The 21130-nt window shown below is 39.2% G+C and overlaps 3 protein-coding genes across 4 annotated transcripts; 1 reads left to right on the top strand and 2 right to left on the bottom strand.

Annotated features, from left to right (window-relative positions):
• Nucleotides 1–1722: 1722 nt before the first annotated feature.
• LOC120417647 (integrator complex subunit 4) lies at nucleotides 1723–4888 on the bottom strand. Of its 2 annotated transcripts, none has more exons than XM_039579765.2 (3): nucleotides 4715–4888; nucleotides 2255–4642; nucleotides 1723–2192 (listed from the first exon to the last, which is right to left on the bottom strand). In XM_039579765.2, the coding sequence occupies exons 1-3, from the start codon at nucleotides 4763–4765 to the stop codon at nucleotides 1782–1784; spliced, it is 2850 nt and encodes a 949-aa protein (XP_039435699.1). In that variant the 5' UTR covers nucleotides 4766–4888; the 3' UTR covers nucleotides 1723–1781. The 2 variants fall into 2 exon arrangements, with proteins under 2 accessions (XP_039435699.1, XP_039435700.1); XM_039579766.2 differs by having other exon boundaries at nucleotides 2255–4639.
• Nucleotides 4889–9945: 5057 nt separating this feature from the next.
• Nucleotides 9946–14350, bottom strand: LOC120417662 (speckle-type POZ protein-like A). Its single transcript, XM_052710449.1, has 2 exons — nucleotides 14280–14350; nucleotides 9946–11095 (listed from the first exon to the last, which is right to left on the bottom strand). Exon 2 carries the CDS (start codon nucleotides 11078–11080, stop codon nucleotides 10025–10027), a length of 1056 nt encoding a protein of 351 aa, XP_052566409.1. The 5' UTR covers nucleotides 11081–11095; nucleotides 14280–14350; the 3' UTR covers nucleotides 9946–10024.
• A 137-nt stretch (nucleotides 14351–14487) lies between these two features.
• On the top strand, nucleotides 14488–15678 carry LOC120417658 (charged multivesicular body protein 2a). The gene has a single exon (XM_039579780.2). It carries the CDS (start codon nucleotides 14645–14647, stop codon nucleotides 15380–15382), a length of 738 nt encoding a protein of 245 aa, XP_039435714.1. The 5' UTR covers nucleotides 14488–14644; the 3' UTR covers nucleotides 15383–15678.
• The last annotated feature ends 5452 nt before the right edge of the window (nucleotides 15679–21130 follow it).

Genomic DNA, 21130 nt, shown 5'->3' with positions numbered 1-21130 from the left:
AATCTAAGCTTCATGTTAGGACCCAATTGTGAAATTTATGAAAAAACTTGGGCTGTTGTCTAAAAATGTACAAAAAGACACTAAATTTAAATTTCTTTCACATTGAAGTTTTTTTTATCAGTTTTCTATTTTTTTAATAAATAGGTAATCAAAAACTAATGTATTTTCCCAGAAAAACTTTTCAGTGATAAAGTTTTTTTTTAAGAAAAAGCTTAAAAAAATCAAAGATAAATACTGAAAATAGATCGCTGCGAATATTTAAAAAATATTTATTAAATGTCTCAAAACAATGCAAGAAATTTTTCAGATAATAGTACCGGCCCGCCACCGCTTCAGAAAAATAAGATCTGGCACACTCTGGCCTATAACAAAAGTTGCTCAAAATGACCTCCTAAAGACAGGAAAAATAAAAATTCTCGATAAAAAATTTGGGCTGTAGAGGGTTAATTTGAAAATTTATACACTCAACCCCCGGTGGTTGGTCACTTTTTCGTTTGACAATTTTTTAGTTTGTACCCCTTTGGTTGGTCAAAGTCAAATTAAAAAGTGACGAATTGTCACTTTTTACACGATTCTCACGCACACTATCAAAACAAACGTTTGACAGTGTGTGTGAACTCCGTGTAAAAAGGGTGTCAAACTAAAAAGTGAACTCGATCGTTTGACAACAGTTGGTGTCAAACCATCGGGGTTTGAGTGTACTTAAAATTTTCGAAAGGTCTCATCTGCGTAGGAAACCCATGACTCATAGCCTGTTTTCAATATTCAGATTTAAATTATTGCATTTTGACATACGAAAATTATAGGCTACTTTAGGAAATTTTGATTTTTGGGTCATATATGACCCATCAGGCCTGAAAGGGTTAAGCAGTGTCTGCGTCTTTTCTGGAAAAAGTCTGTATTAATTATGTTGCTGAATACATCATTTTGTCAAGACAAAGATTTACACGAGCTTTTTACTGAAATATACAACTCATAAGACATTGTATACTAAGACTAGGGGGACAGGATGCAATTCCATCGTGCACCTAGTGTTGGTATACAGTCATCCCAGTCATCATTATTTCGTAAAAAATATGTACTCCAAAAAAAAAGTTTGTTTACATCGCAAGAAAAAAGTGTTCCGAATTTGTGGATTTAAAGGGTCAATGTTTGAAAATTTTACATAAACGATATAAAATGTAAAAATTTACATCCGGTCTATACATCAATCGAAAGGTAGCAAGAAAAGCTTTCAAATGAAGTAAAAGCAAATCATTATGTTCAATTATCGATTTTATATGATTTTTTTCATATTGGCCGATCTGTAAACTGTTCCGAATATGAGACCTGTGATGAGACTGTATCAGCACTTTTAAATTCAGGGAGGGGTGACAACAACTTTAAATAAAATGTGTACCAGCCTTATTTGATCTCGGCTACGCTTTATGCGTAATTCTAATCTTGAAATTCGGCCCTGGAATTACTTTTAACGCCATCAAAATGGAGCATAAAAGCCCTTTTTGGTTTGCGGCTATGCGACAAGAAAGCTTCAGAAGCGCCATCTTTGGGCGCAAGTCGGAATCACTCGCGTGGTGTGCGCCAGTCAACTGTGGTAAATTACTGCCATCTATATTCGAGCACTGGAGGCACCGCCTAAACAGCTTGCCTACCGTTAGGCGTTATATTTGGCTTTCAAACGAACGAAATGTCTTTCTTTAGAATAAAAAAAAAACTGAGAAGTAAATTTTGATACATTTATTGTACTGCCATTAATCGAATCATATTACACCAACCCCCCCTCAAATCCCCCTCTTGACCGGCTTTGGCGCAAACTGCACCTTGACCGGCTTGCACAGCTCCAGATCGGTGTTGGGCCGCACCGCCAGACAGATGCCAATATCGACGGGGGACGCCTCGGTCCAGACGCCGTGCGACAGCAGCACCGTCGTGCGCAACCTCCAGTGGGACTCGCTCTCGCCCTGCTCGGTCATGATTTTTTTAAGGTCACGCCGCCGCGGCACGATCACGTGCACGTTCTGATCGGGGTACTTTATTTTGAGGCGGAGGTTTTGCCGCTGGGACTCCTGGAGGTTCTCCAGCTCGGCTACGAACGGGACCGAGGCGATAAGGCCGGCGGTCACTTTGACGACGTTGTCGGTGCTGCCGGAGGATTCCGACGGTTCGAGGATGTGCGCTTTGCACATTTTGATCTGCGGGGGAAGGTTTTGGTTATTAGATGATTGTTTGAAGGTTGTTTTTTGGGCAAACTTACGTTGGTGTTGATTTTCGGGATGACGACGGGGGCGGCGGCTTGTACGACGGGGAGGATCTCGCGGAAGACGCGACCGGGTCGTGGGTCGCCGACGGCGGCCAGCTTGGTCAGGATGGCGCTGGTGAAGGAGTCCGCGACGAGGGCGCTGTTTTCCTGCAGGAAGTTGCTGGCGTCGGAGGCGATGTGGAGCAGAAGTTGGCAGGGGGCGAGGGCGCTTTGGGAGCGATCTTTTACGACGAGGACCAGGTTGAGGGCGCTGGCGCGGAGACACATCTGCTTGACGAGCAGTTGATCCTCGAGGGTGAGGCTGGAGAAGAGATTTTGCAGCTTGAGACATTTGCGGATGAGTTGGGCGAGGCAGTCCTTGAGGGGTGCCTTGGTGGGTTGTCCGGTGGTGGCCACCTGGAGCTGCTCCATGAGCAGTTGGGTGCCGAAGAAGACTGCGGTGAAGTTGGCGGTTCCGGAGAAGGACGGGTCGATTTCGGCGAGACGGTCGAGGTTTTCCTGGGCTGCTTTGAGCAGGGCTTGGCGGGCTTGCGGGGCGGAGTATGCGGATTGGATGTTGTTCAGGAGGGTCTCCAAGAATTGTCGCGATCCGGTTGAGGTGGTCAGGGCGAGTTTGGCGGGTTGTCCGCCCAGGTTTAGGTGGGGGACCAGGTTGGGCATGGTGTCTCGGAGATACGCGTAATGTCGCACGATGGTTTCCGGGAAGAGACTGAGCATCGGCGGCAGGTGTTGAGCCGCGTTGAACAGCATGATCAGGACGCAGATGTAGGACGGATCTTCAACGTCACGTTCGGCGCTGTCGAAGAAGGGGTGATCTTGAAGAAGTTGCGGCGTGAGGGACATACAAATCTCCGGATGTTTCTGGCCGACGCGCTGCATGCAGCCGAAGGTTGAGAGACGATCTTCCGGATATTTCAGGAGTACGTCCAACACCTTCTGAACCACCAGCGAGAGACAGGCTTTGGTGGACACTTTGCAAGCGCCCAACATCAGGTGCAATCCCTCGCGAACTTCAACCGAGTAGTCTTCCAGCGAACTCAGCATCGTCTCCAGCTGGTCTTCCCTCAAGATGATGTGCTTGGAAATTGCGGTCAAACTGTAAATGGCCCTCAGACGAACCTCCTCGATCTCGTCGTTGAACATGTCCACCAAAAAATCAAGTGAAGTTACAGCAAACGGCGGGTTCTTCAACGCCAACTTGCACATCGAGTTCACCGAAGCCGTCCTAACCTCCAGGAACTCGTCCTCCAAGCCCTGAACCAGCGCTCCACACGCCCCGGAAGCCATCAGCGAAACCGCTTCCGCGTTGACCAACTCCTTCGGCGCGTCATCCGCCCACTTCTTGCCGCTGGACCACTCCCCACTGGTAAAGTGTTCAGCGTTCCGCTCGTGCAAGCTCTTCTTCCTACGCATGTTGCTCATCAGCTTCTTGTCCAGCGTCTGGTGCAGAAACTCGTCACTCACCATCGTCATCCCCCCGAGCAGCTCCGCCGCCAGCGTCCGGATGTGCATCGACAGGTCACAAATGGCGTTGCAAATCCGCCCAAACGCGTCGTCAATCAACCGCACCTCCTGGTCCGAATCCTTGCTCACCTTAACCAAATGCTCCGGATGGCGCACCCCCAACTGATACACCAACTGCAACGCCTCCTTCCGGACGCACTCGTAATCATCGCTCAACGACCCGCAAGCCCTCGCGTACATCGACGCCGGCAGATTAACTCCGCGCTCCCCCAGCGTCAACATCGACCGGATGGCCTGCGCCCTAACCCGAGCGTCCGCCGAATCCGTATACTTCCCAATCAGCTCCAAACTCTCCTTCTCCGCGTCCGAAACCAGCACGAACCTCCCCAGCAGCAAAATCGCGTGCCTCTGCACGTTATGACTCGGCGAAAACAGCTTACTCTTGGCAAAAAACACCATCTTGTTCGTGCAAGCCACCGACGGCAGCACACACGCCCGCCCAATCCGCTCCAACGCGTACAGTCCCTGCGACACGACCTTCGCACTCGTCTCCCCCTTCAGCAGCCCAATCACCTCGTCAATCAACACGCCACAATCGATCCCCGTCTCCGCCGCCAAATCCCCAAACAGCGACAGCGTCTTCACCCGCACCGCCGACTCCGGTTCGCGCCGAAAGTGCTCCACCAGCTTGCGGATCGCCTCCGGGAACTCGCTCTCGTCGAACAGCATCGCGTCCGAGATCTTGATCAGCACCTGCAGCGCGTCGTTGCTGTTCCCAGCGGTGTCCTCCAGCAGGTTCACGTAGGCGAGGATCGAGGGCGGAGCGCCGGTGCTCTTGCGCGCCGTCAGCCGGATGCGCTTGTAGATGCGGGCGCTGGTGCTGGCGCCGAGCAGCGGGACGACCGCGGCCGGGTCCTGCTGGGAATTTGAGCGGGGGAAGGTTTAACGTAAACAAACCGGAAGATTTTACATTTTTCGGGGGATTCTCACCTGAATCGTTTGGGTCGGTTCGGGAAGGGGCCTCTTCATGGCGAGAGACATCGTTGGAGATGATTACGGTGGAATATTGCGCCGAAATTGCGGAATTATTCTGAATAAAATTGAAATATGTATCAAACGGTGTTTTGATCTCACAAATCGAAACCGAAACGTATAAACAACCTTTGAACTGTCAAAAGAGATGAGGTGACCCGAGTGGCGAGGCCGTCACTGTGTGGTGAGTTTACAGCGCTGCTGGTGGCGAGTTTTGGAAATATATCTACACGGTAGTTCAGATACTGGGGCAAAAGATTTAACCAGGGGGATGCTAAAGGCAGCCAACTTGGGGGTTGACATTGATGTTGTTTAGAAGCTGCGCACAGTTAAAACAAAAAATATTTTTTATTGATTTCATTATTTTTATAATATAAATTTTTAATTACTATAGTAAAAGTCAAATTACACAGTTGTTAAGTAAAACGTTTCATGTGATAAAAGTACAAATTTAAATAAGGTTATCGGCCAGATGTGTTCGAAATGATCCAACTTTAGTAGTTTATTTTGAACATAAATTGAGAAAAATTTGTGCAAAAACATAAACTACCTTTTGAACGTAAATTGTTTAAAATTTTACAAAAAAAAAAAAACAAATAATCAGTATCGTTCAATTTAAATCCAGCAGTTTTTGGACTTTTTTGACAGTGCGCAGTTGCTTTGTTTTGGTTCCGTGATGAACAGCTGTTCTTTTGTACTGGCTTTGATTTGGTGCCGTAAATGACAGTTCTTTTTTGATCTGGTGCCGTAATTGACAGCTGCGGTTGAGCTGCCTGTAGTGAGATATAGATGTCACTCCCATGGATTTAACGCTGCCAGAATGAAATCGATTACTTTAATTACACTGAAACCCCAATGGATTGGCAGTGATTGTTGTCAAATCATCGGGGTCCATTTTTAGTTCGACATCCCTTTTACACGGAACTCAAACACACTCAGTGTTGCCAGGTTGCCGGATAAATCTGGAAATTGGGTACTAAAGCCCTATGTCAATTTTTATGTACAACGGTCAAAAACACGATTAAAAACCATTTCTGATCACTTTTTTTTCATTTTAATGCAAAATTTTTTTTGACAAGACAACATTTTTTCGATGGATCAACTATGGTCCCCTTGGAACGAGCTGTCAAGTAGGAGCTTTTCTGTCAAGAAGGACCGCGAGGGTAATTTTTTGAAATTGATTTAAAAATCCATTTTAAACTCTTTGTGGTCGTACAAAGGGTCATTTTACTCAGAAAAACAAGCTTTATCGCTGTAAACAATAATATCAGCAATCTAAGCTTCATTTTAGGACCCAATTATAGTTTTTCAAGTGTCTGCCAGAATCCGAGCCACGTAGCCCAGTGGTAACGCTTCCGCCTCGTAAGCGGTAGATCGGGGTTCAAATCCCGGCTCGGACCAACACAACTGGTGATCTTTTCCCTTCTGGAATCGATTGCTTAGTAAAGGGAAGGTAGTGTATCGTCACAAACTGGACCTTATCACGACACCTTAGGGAGGCGACCTATGGAATGTTAACATTAACCTTAACATGTTAACATTAAGTTGAGAATGAAACTGCCACTGAATCCGCTTTGTAAATGCCGGCCCCGATACTCTTCAAGGGTGTTCCCCTCAGGAACTGGCAAAGATTTACTTACTTTACTGTCAGAATAAAGATAAAACCTCGGATTTAATTTCATTATTTGTCAGGTTTTGACAGATTTTCAATTGTTTGCCAATTTCAAACACATTTTTGATTCAAATGAACGAGTTTAATTGAAAATTGAAAAATTTAGTAAAAATAATTTTGAGGATGTAAACCTAACCTTTTTTAGCCCAAAAATTAATTAAGAGATTAATCTGAGATTTTCAAAAGCTGTCCATGCTCCATGCAAAAGACGTTCAACGGTAAAAAAAACACTAGTAAAAACCATTTCTGACTAGATGTTTTTAAGTTTTATGCAAAAAAAATAAATTGACAACAACATTCTTTTGATGGTTCAACAATGGTCCCCTTGGAATGAGCTGTCAAGTGGGATTTTTTATGTCAAGAAGGGCAGCGAAGTACTTTTTTTTTAAATTGAGTTGAAAATCATTTTTGAATCCTTGCGGCCTTATGAAGGGTAATTGTAAAAACTCAGAAAAATAAGCTATATCTTTTGTACAATAATATCACAAATTTATGCTTGATTTTAGGACCCAATTGTTCACGAGTTGACAGTTCGGTTTCAGCGCATGTGAAGGTGCTTGTAAATGAGATTCTTGGGAGAAAATAATAAAGAGATTAAAATTATCAAAAATTCAAAATTAGCAATTCAAAATTTAGAAATTTAAGAATTTAACATTTTATAAGTTCTTTGATTCTTAAATTCCTTAATTCCCAAATTCTTAAATTCTTGAATTTCTAAATTCTTATTATTTAATTTAAATTATTTACCGTAATCTGGGGTGAATCGGGACTACAGTCTGAATAGGGACAGCAGTTTTTAGAGCACTTAAAGCTTTTAAATTTAAAAAGGGATGTACACAATTTGTTGGCCTGAGTATGTTCTAACCGAAACCAACCAGAAAAATCAAAATATTGTGCTCCAACATGGTTAAAACTGCTGTCCCAATTCGCCCCATGTGTCCCGATTGACCCCAGTTTACGGTAATTCTAAAATTTTTAAACTATCAAACTCTAAATTTTTTAAACCGACATCATAAAAGGCATCATCTACATTTTGACACTTTCTGGATTATTGCATATTCTGAATGTATGTACTCCTAATAAGCTTACTCTCCACCAAAAATGAGCAAAAGTTACTTCAGTAATTGGGTACTAAAGCCCTATGTAATTTTTATGTACAACGGTAAAAAACATGATCAAAAACCATTTCTGATCACTTTTTTTCATTTTAATGCAAAAAAAAAATAATGACAAGACAACATTTTTTCGATGGATCAACTATGGTCCCCTTGAAACGAGCTGTCAAGTAGGAGCTTTTCTGTCAAGAAGGACCGCGAGGTTAATTTTTCAAAATTGATTTAAAAATCCATTTTAAACTCTTTGTGGTCGTACAAAGGGTCATTGTACTCAGAAAAATAAGCTTTATCACTGTAAACAATAATATTAGAAATCTAAGCTTCATTTTAGGACCCAATTCAGTCTTAAAAAAATAAATTTTTAATTTAATCCATTTTTGAATCTTTTATCTTAGAATTTCAGATTTTTTTAATTTTTAAATTCCAGAATTTTCTTTGAATTCTATTCTTGAATTCTAGAAATTATTTTTTTATATTTCAATTTAGAAAAAAAAAATCTAAATTTTTAAAATTGCTAAATGTTAATTTTTTGAATTTTAAAATAGTTAATTTTTTTAAATTCTAAGATAAGGGGCCATTCATAAACCACGTGGATACTTGAGGGGGGGGGGGGGGATGGAATAATCTTTTTGTATGGACAATTGTCCACGAGGGGGAGAGGGGGGTGGTAGAGTATTCCGGAAAAAGTGTCCACGTGGTTTGTGAATGGTCCCTAAGCCAAAGAGTATTTTCTCTCTGGTTTAAGTTTAAACAACCCAAAAATCCGAAAATCGAACGTCAGACAATGGCAGAACAATCTGAATAACAAAGTCGCCCGAAAACGACCCCTCAACGTCGATTTTCTCAAACGTCAATTTTGACGATCGTTGGACAAAGTGTTGCATAAACGCACGAAAAGGGCCCGAACTCCGTCGGACAAAAAAAAAACGAAGTTGACTTTATAGCTGTCGGCCACCATTGCTAGTACCAACCACTAGTGTCTTCCTTTTATCAACAAGGACTTCGCCGCCCTGGGCTTCTAAGTGTATGAAAGTATGGCACGGAGCGACGGCGCCGAATACCCATATTTACACAAAGAATTTTAGAGCGCCCGCCGCGGGATTCGAACCGGCGACCTCTGGGTTGTGAGTCCAGTGCGCGGTCCGATTGATCCACACGGGCGGGATCGGACAAACCGTCGGAATTCGGGCCGTTTTGTCGAGCCGTCGGGCGGTTTTCGGGCCGTTGTCGGCCCCGTCCGTCAGTCAGGGCACAGACAAATGGACATGAAAATTTGATTTACTAAAGTGGTACAAGCTGGAATGAATTGAGAATTTTATAACAAATTCATTTGCCACGGACACGATGTTCAAGCTTTGTAGGGGAAATATACCCTTTCCAATCAAACACCTATCTTCGTCATATGGAGAGTTTGATGCTCGATTAAAGCTCCAAAAATACTATTTAGGCTGTAAAATTACCAGCAACAGCACCGCCTCCAGTAAGCACGCAAATGTATGCCACTTACTGGCCAAAAAGATCTAATTTAATGCACTTTTGATCATAATTTCTATTTGGCGAGACCATTTCTCATCATTTTGTTGGCACACACACGCGAGAAACCGTCAAACGCTTAATGAATATCGCCAAAATCAACTTTTCACTTTCGCTTACTTTTTCACGGCGCTTTCGATACAAAACTGCCCCCAACTTTCGGCAACTTGTTTTTTTTTTGCACATAAGTTGGCCACTCACTTGAAAAATAATCCCGAAACATGTAAATAATTAGCAAGCGCCATAAAAAAACAAACGCGCCAAGTCTTTTGACGTTTCACTTTTGACGACCCATTCCAATCGAAGGCTGAAGAAAACCGAGCGAGAAGCGAAGGCAAATAAAAAACAAAGGGTGGCCACCAACACCACCAGCAGCGCCTGTTGGAGTGAGCCAGTGATGCCAGGAAATTTTCTCTATAAATGCTACTTTTCGTGAGTGTTCGCTTAAAATTTCATCAATTTTGGCAGCACTAAGCAGACCCAAAAGAGCGCTGGAAGTAAAAAAAACTAAGCTGAAAATAGGAAAATGGGCGTGGCCCAATGCATTCGTTTGATTAGAATACATTTTGGAAATATTTTTTCAAATTCTTGTAAAAGGAATAGAATAACTTTTAATAAAATTGAAAATAAACAGAAATGTTCACAATAACTTGCTCTACTCGTTGGTGTACTTGGTCTTAGTTAATTTCAAGGAACACTCCAGATTATCCAGCATCATTCAAACACGACCGCTTATTAGGCTTAAAATCGGTTTATTTCCCTTACTCAATAAAGGAAACACATTTATGGATAAGAGAAATCAACAGTTTTATTTCACTTTCAAAACAAATCAACGATTTAATAATTCGATGAATTAAACGGATTCAAGTCAAGGCAAATAATATCGAAAGAATATGTCAAGTTCGGATAGATTAACATCAGTTCATCCTCTCCTATAGGATTACAGCATTACATGTTGCTAGCCAACGCCTCGAACGCCTCGGTGACCAGATGCGGGTGAGTCGCTTCCATCTGCTTCCAGCCCTTCGATTTCGTCACTCCGAGAGCGACGCTGCTGTTCCTGCTGAGAAACTGCATCGCTCGCGATTTCATCTCGCCGTCGCTGTGCAGGTCGGCACAGATGATCGTTTCCGCCACGTTTTCGGTCGACAGATTTCCCAGGATCGCAATCCGACAGAGCGATTTCAGCGCCGGTATGTCGTACTTGTCGGCGGCGGTGTACAGCTGGTAGGACAACGTGTCCAAATTGTTGACTTTGTCGGTGTAAATGTAGCGCAGCATTTCTTCGAGCACAACGAGCTTGATGTCGGCGATGCTCACCACGTTTGTGATCTTTTCCTGCATCTTGTGCTCGAACATGGCGGCAAACACGGAGCTCCGGGCAGCGAGGATGTTTTTGTGCGCGAGAATTTTCCGGTTTCCGACTTTGATCGAAACGTCGCCGTATTTTTTGCTTTCCAGCAGCGAGGCAAGATCCTCGATCAGGCTGCTGGGGGACGCTGCAGGCGCAACGATGCTCGACTCAATCATTTCGTCAACCATGCCAGCATTTACGTTGACTTTGCAGGCTATGATGAGCGTGTTGCCGAGCCCGATTTGATTCTCCAACTCATCTCTCTTAATGAAGTTTGAATAACCCCAACTTGTTCCCGTACCAAAATTATCGACACCGCTTCGCTTCATAAAAATCGTCTTCTCAGAGTCCATCATCACGAACTCATACATGGCATCGATATTCTTTTCAGGCAAAAGTTTCAATTTCAACTTCAGATAAAGTGAACAATACGATGCATCCGATGAGCTTTCGCACTTAAACGATAAAGCCCACTGCAAATCTTCCTCTTCGGTGGCCGGAAAACGAGGTGAGTATCTTTCGTTGTCAGATTTCGCCATCCACGTGGGGAAATTCTGGATGGTCCACGTGAAGTTGAACTCCTTGGTTTCGGTGAAAGTAACGCAGCTGTCGTTGCAGACACGAACTCTCTTGGCGGTCGTTGAAGACATGATGGTACGACGACACTGTTCAGGGGAAGAGAATGTCTCGCGTTAGTTTGCAATAAAGGCCTAAAGCCGTTTATGAAGGTGAAATGAAATGAAAATTTATGTTTTAGAGGACTGAAAAAAATCTTTAGGATGGGAGCGAGTTGTGGCGCTATAACCCCGGCAAATGAAGCAAGGGCATTCGTGGAAAAACAATGGCCCATACCAGAGGGTCCCGGAGTACCAAACCTTCTTAGCATGGTGCTCCCAACGAATAAACCAAATTTTGGAGCGTATGATCTTTTGTCCCCACGCTTCTTCCTCTCCTATAGATTCAGAATTATGTTGTTGTATGAACACTCCGTGCTCAAACTGAACCCACTTCAACGGATCATCTCTCTGCGGTACAACTTTATGCAGTAGGTCTGGCCGCTTTAACGTCTGTGATGTTTCAATGCATTCTAGTGATGTTGAAAAATGACAAAGAGAGTGCTAGGCGTAATCTAACTTAAGGCACTCTCCAGGATCCCTTTGAAAGATTGGCTGCAAGAGTTTAGGATGGTTTTAAACCTTGTACCGGAGATATACAATTTGAAAACAATGATTTTAGGAAAGAATTCGAAAATATTGATTATCCATAAACCATGTGGACACCTTTTTGCAGAAAATTGCAGACAATTTAAAAAAAAAGTTTTTTCTATGGAGCGAAAACAATCGTAATCCGTCCCATAAGGTATTTGTTGTTGTTTTGGTTCACAAATAATCCACATCGGCATGTTAACGTTGCTTTGCTTTAATTGAAATTTGAATTTGCTATTTCGGTCTGTACCTGTACTAAGGATACGTGTCTTTTTGTCTGTGGTTTCTTCATTTATTATTTTCCCTTTTTAAGGCTAATACGCAGATGGGAAGGAACGCAAAACTCCATACAAAAAAACGGCCAAGAAACGGACAAGGGAGATTTTTCTTAAGCGGTACGCAGCTGAAAAGTAACAGAAACGGAAAGATTGCGTTTGACGTTTCTTCGCGCGGTGCTTGTTTGTAATATGTTATGATGAAAAAATCAAAGAATTGTAATTTTCCTTTTTGAATGCGACTGATAATTACAAACGTTTTAGGAGTTTTGTATTGGACATAATAATATTTAAAATTCTCGACGAATCTCAAAAAGCAGAATATTGAAACCGAGATTGAAACTAAAAGGACAGATTAAGTTTTTTGGTCGAAATGGAGTAGAAAAAGAAGTTGTCTTTATAGATGTCGGCCATCGTGTCACCAACAATTTATTGCTAGTACCAACCAGCTACCTCTGGATTATGAATCCCCTGCGCTGTCCGATTTATCCACACTCGCGGGACCAAAATGAAGTAAATCAGAGTGAAATTAAACTTGACAATAATCATACAAATATCTATGTTCTTACTGAAAATTCAATAATAATCTGAAATTTTGGAATCCAACCAAAAAACAAATTCAAAAAGATAAAAAAAAACAAACATTTCAGAAATTTCAAATAACTTTTTTTTAAATAATAAAGAAAATTTCAACTGAAATTTGGAAAATCAAAATTAAAAATATGCAGAATTGAAAAATAATTTTAATATTAAAGTTTTTTTTTATAAATTCAATAGATCAAAAATGTTAAAATTCGAAACGAATGTACAAGTCGAAATTCCAAAAGTTTAAAAAATCGGAAATATAGAAATTCGTAAATACAAATTTACGAAAACTTCAAAATTATAACAAAAACTCTATTTCTTCCAAAATTGAATCATCTAGAATGAAAATTTAAGAATAAAGAATTTTTTTAAAAATAATAATTTAAGAATTCAAGAATTTAAGAATTTAAGAATTTAAGAATTTAAGAATTTAAAAATTCCAGAAAAAAAATTAAACATTTGTACCAATCTTATTTCATAATTTCCAAATTTCCTAACTTCCTAATTTCCTAGTTTCCGAATATCCTAATTTCCTTATTTCCTAATTTCCATACTTCCTAATTTCCTGATTTCCTAACTTCTTAATTTCCTTCTTAAACTTCCTAACTCCCTAATTTCCTAACTCCCTAATATCCTAATTTCCTAACATATTATTTTCCTAATTTCACGATTTTCTAATTTCTGAATTTACTATTTTTTCCTTATTTCATAATTTCCTAACTTCTTAATTTCCTAACATATCAATTTCAAAATTTCTTAACTTCCTAACTTCCTAAAAACCTAATTTCCTAGTTTCCTAACTTTCTAATTCCCTAACTTCTTAACTTCCTAATTTCCCAATTTCCTAACTTCCTCACTTCCTAATATCCTAATTTAATTTCCTAACTTCCTTATTCCTAGTTTTCTAATTTAAAAAATTTCCTCATTTCCTAATTCCCTAATTTCCAAATTTCCTAACTTCCTAATTTCCTAATTTCCTAATTTCCTAACTTTCTAACTTCCTAACATCCTAATTTCCTTACATATTAATTTCCTAATTTAAAAATTTCCTTGTTTCATAATTTCATAATTTTCTTTATTTTACTTATTTGCTAATAACATAATTTCCAAATTTCCTAATTCCCTGGTTTCCTAATTTCCTAATTTTTTAATTTTCTTATTTCATAATTATATAGTTTTTTAATTTCCTTATTTCATAATTACATATTTTTTTAATTTTAGTTTTTCTTGTTTTAGAATTTAAGAATTTCTAAATTTGCTTTTATTTATTGATTTCTTAATTTTGTTTATAATTGTTGTTAAAAGTTCTTAAATAAACATTTTTAATCTAATTAATTTTAAGTTTTGAATATTTTTAATCTTTTCATTTTTTCCTCGAAAGAACCTCAAGCGCGCACACCGTCAATCGCGCTCTTACCGAACTGTCAACTTTTCTTGGGGGGGTCACGAAAAGAACACGCAACATTTCTTGACCGCGTTCCTTCCGATCAGCATACCGTACTTTAGGCTAGTATGGAGATCGGAAGGAAAGGGGTCAAGAAACAGCTTTACGAACAGCAGAACAAAGGAGAGGGAGCGATTTCTTGGGGCTTTTCTTCACCCTCTCTGACTTGCTTGCGCTGCCGCTGATGCCCATTTTGATTTTTTTCTTGACCGGTTCCTTCCGAAGTGCGTATACCGCTTTTCCCATAACAAACAATAGCTGGTTATGAAAATAACAGCAATATAAAGCATAAATAGTGCGATACATGTGATATTACTGTAAAATATAATGAAATACTTACAAATTTCACAAAATAACAAAACGATTCACGCCAAATTCACAAACAGAATCAACAACTTGTTCACTTTTCACTTGCGAAACGAAAATGCGCGCCAAAATTCCAAATTTCACCAACTCGAGATTTGACAGCATCAAAGCGCCCCTGGTGGCGGGTGCTGCATCTATCGCGCCTGTGTTGTCAAAACAAACTTTCACGCAGCTGTCAGAAAGGGTCAATGTTTTGTTTTGCAATTTAATTTGTGACTGGCGCTGATGAGTCAGAAGTCGAAAAACATTCGAAAAGTCTAGTTTTCTCCGTCGTACAAATCAAGGTTGCGGTTCCTGTTTCGTCGATTCCCCGGAAGGTTAAGGAAGAACTAATCAAATATGGAGTGGCTGTTCGGCAAGCGAATGACCCCGGACGAGATGATGCGCAAGAACCAGCGGGCGCTGAACAAGGCGATGCGGGATTTGGACCGTGAGAAGATGAAGATGGAACAGCAGGAAAAAAAGATCATCGCCGACATCAAGAAGCTGGCCAAGGAGAACCAGATGGACGCGGTCAAGATTATGGCGAAGGATCTGGTCCGGACGCGGCGGTACGTGCGCAAGTTCATGCTGATGAAGGCCAACATCCAGGCCGTCTCGTTGAAGATCCAGACGCTCAAGTCGCAGAACGCGATGGGCGAGGCGATGAAGGGCGTCACGAAGGCCATGTCCAACATGAACCGCCAGCTGAACCTGCCCCAGATCCAGAAGATTCTGCACGAGTTCGAGAAGCAGTCGGAGATTATGGACATGAAGGAGGAGATGATTAACGACGCGATGGACGACGCCATGGAGGACGAAGGGGACGAGGAGGAAACGGACGCCATCGTGTCACAGGTGCTGGACGAGCTGGGCCTGCAGATGAACGACCAGCTGTCCGGGCTGCCACAGGCTTCCGGATCGCTGTCGGTGGCCGGCGGCGTCAAAGCTCCGCAGGCGGCCGCCCTCGGGGCCGGTGGTGGTGGTGGGGCTGGCGCTGGAGCAGCGGGCGGTGCGGGTGGTTCCGGAGCGGGTTCTCCGGTGTCGGACGCCGACGCGGACCTGCAAGCTCGGCTGGACAATCTGCGAAGGGAGTAGGAGTGCGTCGTTTGGGTGTTTTTATTGTTTGCTTGTTTGCGTTCTCACCTCAAAAAGAAATCACATTCGATACATTTATGCTGAACCTTTATTTTACTGCGCGATGTGCATTATATTTATCACTTAACAAGGCTCGATGTGTACATTTTTTTCTTTGTTGCTCATGCTCATTCGGCTCGATCGAGAGAATAAATTGAGGAAAATCATTTTTTAAGGCCTTTGAAATGTACGAAGAGATTTTTTGAAGGATACATTTGGTAATAAATATTCATATGTTCATCTTATACAAGTGAAAATTGCGTGCGTTTTTTTTAAATTTACTACTAACTCAATTAAATAAGGAATGAAAGAAATTATGAAAGGAAATACAAATCTACGCGCCTTTCGTTATGCAGCACGTTGTGTATCTCATCATTTGGTTGCCTAGTTTCAGGCTTATGAAACAGTGGTGAGTTTGGATTCCACCACCAGAGATTCACCTATCAATTCGTTCAAATCGTTCAAATCATTTTATGTAACTTTTAACATCTTTCTAAATAGTAATAGACATTCTCTCAAACAGGAAGTTTATTTTTAGTACTGATGCAAATTTTTATGTTCAAAGTTTAAAAAAAGGTTCACAGCTCATTTTGGTCATTTTGGTCATTTTGGTTATTTTGGTCATTTTGGTCATTTTGGTCATTTTGGTTTTTTGGTCATTTTGAACATTTGGGTCATTTTGGTCATTTCGGTCATTTCGGCTATTTCGGTCATTTCGGTCATTTCAGCCATTTTGAACATTTTGGTCATTTCGGTAATTTTGGTCATTTCGGTCATTTTGAACATTTTGGTCATTTTGGTCAATTTGGTCATTTTGGTCATTTTGGTCATTTTGGTTTTTTGGTCATTTTGGCCATTTCGGCCATTTCGGTCACTTCGGTCATTTTGATCATTTTTGTCATTTTTGTTCATTTTGGGTATTTGGTCATTTTGGTTATTTTGGTTATTTTGGTCATTTTGGTCATTTTTGTAATTTTTGACATTTTTGTCAATTTGGTCATTTTTGTTCATTTTGGTCACTTTGGTCACTTTGGTAATTTCGGTCATTTCGGTCATTTTGTCATTTCGGTCATTTTGAACATTTTGGTCATTTTGATCATTTTGGTCATTTTGGCCAATTTGATAATTTTGGTCATTTTGATCATTTTGGTCATTTCGGTCAATTCGGTCATTTTGGTTATTTCAGTCATTTTGGCCATTTCGGTAATTTTGGTCATTTCGACTATTTCGGTGATTTTGGTCATTTCGGTCATTTCGGCTATTTCGGTCATTTCGGTCATTTTGGTCATTTTGAACATTTTGGTCATTTTGGTCATTTCGGCTATTTCATTTTGGTCATTTTGGTCATTTTGGTCATTTTGGTCATTTTGGTCATTTTGGTTATTTTGGTCATTTTGGTTATTTTGGTTATTTTGGTCATTTTGGTCATTTTTGTAATTTTTGACATTTTTGTCAATTTGGTCATTTTTGTTCATTTTGGTCACTTTGGTCACTTTGGTAATTTCGGTCATTTCGGTCATTTTGTCATTTCGGTCATTTTGAACGTTTTGGCCAATTTGATAATTTTGATCATTTTGATCATTTTGGTCATTTCGGTCAATTCGGTCATTTTGGTTATTTCAGTCATTTTGGCCATTTCGGTCATTTTGGTCATTTCGACTATTTCGGTGATTTTGGTCATTTCGGTCATTTCGGCTATTTCGGTCATTTCGGTCATTTTGGTCATTTTGAACATTTTGGTCATTTTGGTCATTTCGGCTATTTTGGTCATTTCGGTCATTTTGGTCATTTCGTTCTTTTTGGTCATTTCGGTCAATTTGATCATTATGGTAATTTCGGTCATTTTGGTTATTTCGGTCATTTTGATCATTTTGGTCATTTTGGCCAATTTGATCATTTCGGTCATTTCGGTCATTTTGGTTATTTCGGTCATTTCGGTCATTTTTATCATTTTGGTCATTTTGGCCAATTTGATCATTATGGTCATTTTGGTCATTTCGGTCATTTTGAACATTTTGGTCATTTCGGTCATTTCGGTCATTTCGGTCATTTTGGTCATTTCGGTCATTTTGATCATTTTGGTCATTTTGGTCAATTTGATCATTTTGGTCATTTCGGTCATTTTGAACATTTTGGTCATTTCGGTAATTTTGGTAATTTCGGCCATTTTGGACATTTTGGTCATTTCGGTCATTTTGGTCATTCAGGTCATTTTGAACAATTTGGTCATTTCAGTCATTTTGGTAATTTCGGTCATTTTGATCATTTCGGTTATTTTGGCCATTTTGATCATTTTGGTCATTTCGGCCATTTTGAACATTTTGGTCATTTTGGTAATTTCGGTCATTTTGGTTATTTCGGTCATTTTGGCCATTTCGGTCATTTCGGCCATTTTGAACATTTTGGTCATTTCGGTCATTTTGGTCATTTTGGCCAATTTGATCATTTCGGTCAATTCGGTCATTTTGGTTATTTCAGTTATTTTGAACATTTTGGTCATTTTGGTCAATTTGATCATTTTTGTCATTTTGATAAGTTTCATCATTTTGATTATTTATTTTCATTCTGATCATTTTAATCATTTTGTAAATTTGGTCATTTTGATCATTTTGGTCATTTTGATCATTTTGGTCAATTTCGTCATTTTGGTAATTTTGGTCATTTTGGTCATTTTGGTCATTTTGGTCATTTTTTACATTTTTGTCAATTTTTTGTTCATTTTGGTCACTTTGGTCATTTCGGTCATTTTGGGCATTTGGGAATTTGGGCATTTTGATCATTTCGGCCATTTTGGACATTTTGGTCATTTTGGTCATTTTGGCCAATTTGATCATTTTGGCCAATTTGATAATTTTGGTCATTTTGATCATTTTGGTCATTTCGGTCAATTCGGTCATTTTGGTTATTTCAGTCATTTTGGCCATTTCGGTCATTTTGGTCATTTCGGCTATTTCGGTCATTTCGGCCATTTTGAACATTTTGGTCATTTCGGTCATTTTGGTCATTTTGATCATTTTGGTCATTTTGGCCAATTTGATCATTTCGGTCAATTCGGTCATTTTGGTTATTTCAGTCATTTTGGCCATTTCGGTCATTTTGTCATTTCGGCTATTTCGGTCATTTCGGCCATTTTGAACATTTTGGCCATTTCGGTCATTTTGGTCAATTTGATCATTTTTGTCATTTTGATATGTTTCATCATTTTGATTATTCATTTGCATTCTGATCATTTTAATCATTTTGTAAATTTGGTCTTTTTGATCATTTTGGTCATTTTGATCATTTTGGTCATTTTGGTCAATTTCGTCATTTCGGTTATTTTGGGCATTTTGGTCATTTTTGTCATTTTTGTCACTTTTGTCATTTTGCCAATTTGGTCATATTGGTCAATTTCGTCATTTCGGTTATTTTGGGATTTTAGGTCATTTTGGTCATTTTTGACATTTTTGCAAATTTGGTCATTTTGGTAATTTTGGTAATTTTGGTCATTTTGGTCATTTTGGTCATTTTTGACATTCTTGTCAATTTGGTCATTTTTGTTCATTTTGGTCACTTTGGTCACTTTGGTCATTTCGGTCATTTTGGGCATTTGGGAATTTGGGCATTTTGATCATTTTGGAGATTTTGGTGATTTTGGTGATTTTTGACATTTTTATCATTTTGGTTATATCGGTCATTTCGGTCATTTTGGTCATATTGGTGATTATGGTCATTTTAGTCATTTTTGACATTTTGGTCATTTAGATTATTATGGTCATTTTTGTTCATTTTGGTTATTTTGGCCATTTCGGTAATTTTGGTCATTTTGATCGTTTTGAATCCGTTTTTTCCATCCAAAATGGTTCATTTTTTGTCCATACCAAGTTTTCTCAAGAATGAGTTGTTTTCGGTTAATTGGGTCCTAAAATGAAGCTTAGATTGCTGATATTATTGTTTGCAGCGATAGAGCTTATTTTTCTGAGTACAATGACCCTTTGTACGACCACAAAGTATTTAAAATGGATTTTTAAATCAATTTTGAAAAATTAACCTCGCGGTCCTTCTTGACAGAAAAGCTCCTACTTGACAGCTCGTTCAAAGGGGACCATAGCTGATCCAGCGAAAAAATGTTGTCTTGTCAAAAAAAAAAAAAAAAAAGATTGCATTAAAATGAAAAAAAGTGATCAGAAATGGTTTTTAATCGTGTTTTTTACCGTTGTACATAAAAATTGAGATAGGGCTTTAGTACCCAATTCTGAATGAAATGCACCCACATCTGACATGGGGTCCCGAGTCTCATTCCTGAGTAACTCTGAGTTTGGTTTTTAGGTTTTGGTGAAATCTTAGTGTTTTTGGATGTGCGTGTAATGTTTTGTTTTTGTGTTTTAGGTTGAAAATAGAAAATAAACTAAAGGGTATTGTGATATTTTTTTGAAAAAAGGTAAAATCGCTTTTTTTGGAATTGTTCGACTTTTCAAACATTTATTGATGATTTTTTTGCGACATTGATTTTTTCTTTACTAATCTAGAAACGTATAATCGATTACAGGAAGAATTTTAATCTATTACAAATATTTAACTACATGCAAAATCTGCGAAGGAAAACGTAATAATTAGACACGATTTACAAATTACAACTTGATTTTTTTCTGCTATCCGCGGTTCGGCGCGGAAGTAAAATGTATCCAAAGTGTTTTAACATTTAAGGCATTACAAAGAAAAACATATATAAATCAGAGTTAAAATATACTTTTGCGATAAAATAAAACTATATATTTGTCTAAATAATATCACTTACAGTGTAACGAATTTTTTAAATAAATTTCAACTATAACAGATGAAATACGTATCTGCACTGCCTTCCTTTTCATATTTCTCTTTTGTTAACAATCCAACAATTTCTAAACACTCTTAAATCTCGATCCGAAAAAAACAAACAAACAAAAAACACGAACAATAAATCTCATCTGGGGAATCACATTCAAGGTTTATCTTTTTTTTTAAACTTTTAATCTATTCATTGTGCTATATTTGCTTCACGACGGCTCACAATTTTTCTTCTATAGACCAATAATAAAAAAGGGGACGACTTTTTAATCTCAACTGGGGGACGATAATCTCGATTCGTTACTTTTTCCTCTTTTTTGTTTAACTAGACATTATTTAGAACACGCGTTTGGTAACGTGGCGTAACATTTTCTGAACAACACAACAGATTTATATTTTTTTTGAGCATTATTTTTTCGTAGTTTCTCATTTTTGCTAGTTTTGTTTCTTTACACTCACCTATCTTTTTTTGAGTAAATTTCTACAAACAAAGGTTTTTTCCGAGTATGGTATGATAGTATATGTACAGTTTACACAACTTACGGCGCTAATTGGGCATAAAATTTTTAAACAGTAGAGAGAGAAAAAAAAACATTACACTACTACATTTGTTTAACCTTTTTGTGGTTTAAGTAAAAATGGCAAGAATTGACAGAAGCTGCTCTTAACCTCAAAACTTAACGTAAGTCGTTTTTTTATTCCTTGTTTTATTTTCTTTTTCTTCTTCTTTAAGGTTGCAGTTTGCGCGAATGAGTAAATTTAAGCTAAACATGCTTTCTCAATTAGGAGCAGAGAGAAAGTGTCGATTTTTTGTTGTCCCTAGCATTTAAACAGATAAACATTACAAAAGCAAGGGGGGAGGAAACATCACAGTAAAATTTCTACTTGTTTTTTTTTAATTAT

The sequence above is a fragment of the Culex pipiens genome, chromosome 3 (assembly GCF_016801865.2).
Source record: "Culex pipiens pallens isolate TS chromosome 3, TS_CPP_V2, whole genome shotgun sequence".
Lineage (NCBI taxonomy): Eukaryota > Metazoa > Arthropoda > Insecta > Diptera > Culicidae > Culex > Culex pipiens.
Note: the sequence above shows the minus strand (reverse complement) of the source record. Positions and strands in the feature narration are given on the sequence as shown.

Bases quoted from the DNA above. Each gene is read 5' to 3' on its own strand.
- LOC120417662 (XM_052710449.1), bottom strand. From the start codon at position 11,080: ATGTCTTCAACGACCGCCAAGAGAGTTCGTGTCTGCAACGACAGCTGC.
- LOC120417647 (XM_039579765.2), bottom strand. From the start codon at position 4,765: ATGTCTCTCGCCATGAAGAGGCCCCTTCCCGAACCGACCCAAACGATT. The intron at 4,643-4,714 runs GTGAGAATCCCC...TCAAATTCCCAG, and splicing joins AACCGACCCAAACGATTCAG to CAGGACCCGGCCGCGGTCGT. The intron at 2,193-2,254 runs GTAAGTTTGCCC...CTTCCCCCGCAG, and splicing joins TCCCGAAAATCAACACCAAC to ATCAAAATGTGCAAAGCGCA.
- LOC120417658 (XM_039579780.2), top strand. From the start codon at position 14,645: ATGGAGTGGCTGTTCGGCAAGCGAATGACCCCGGACGAGATGATGCGC.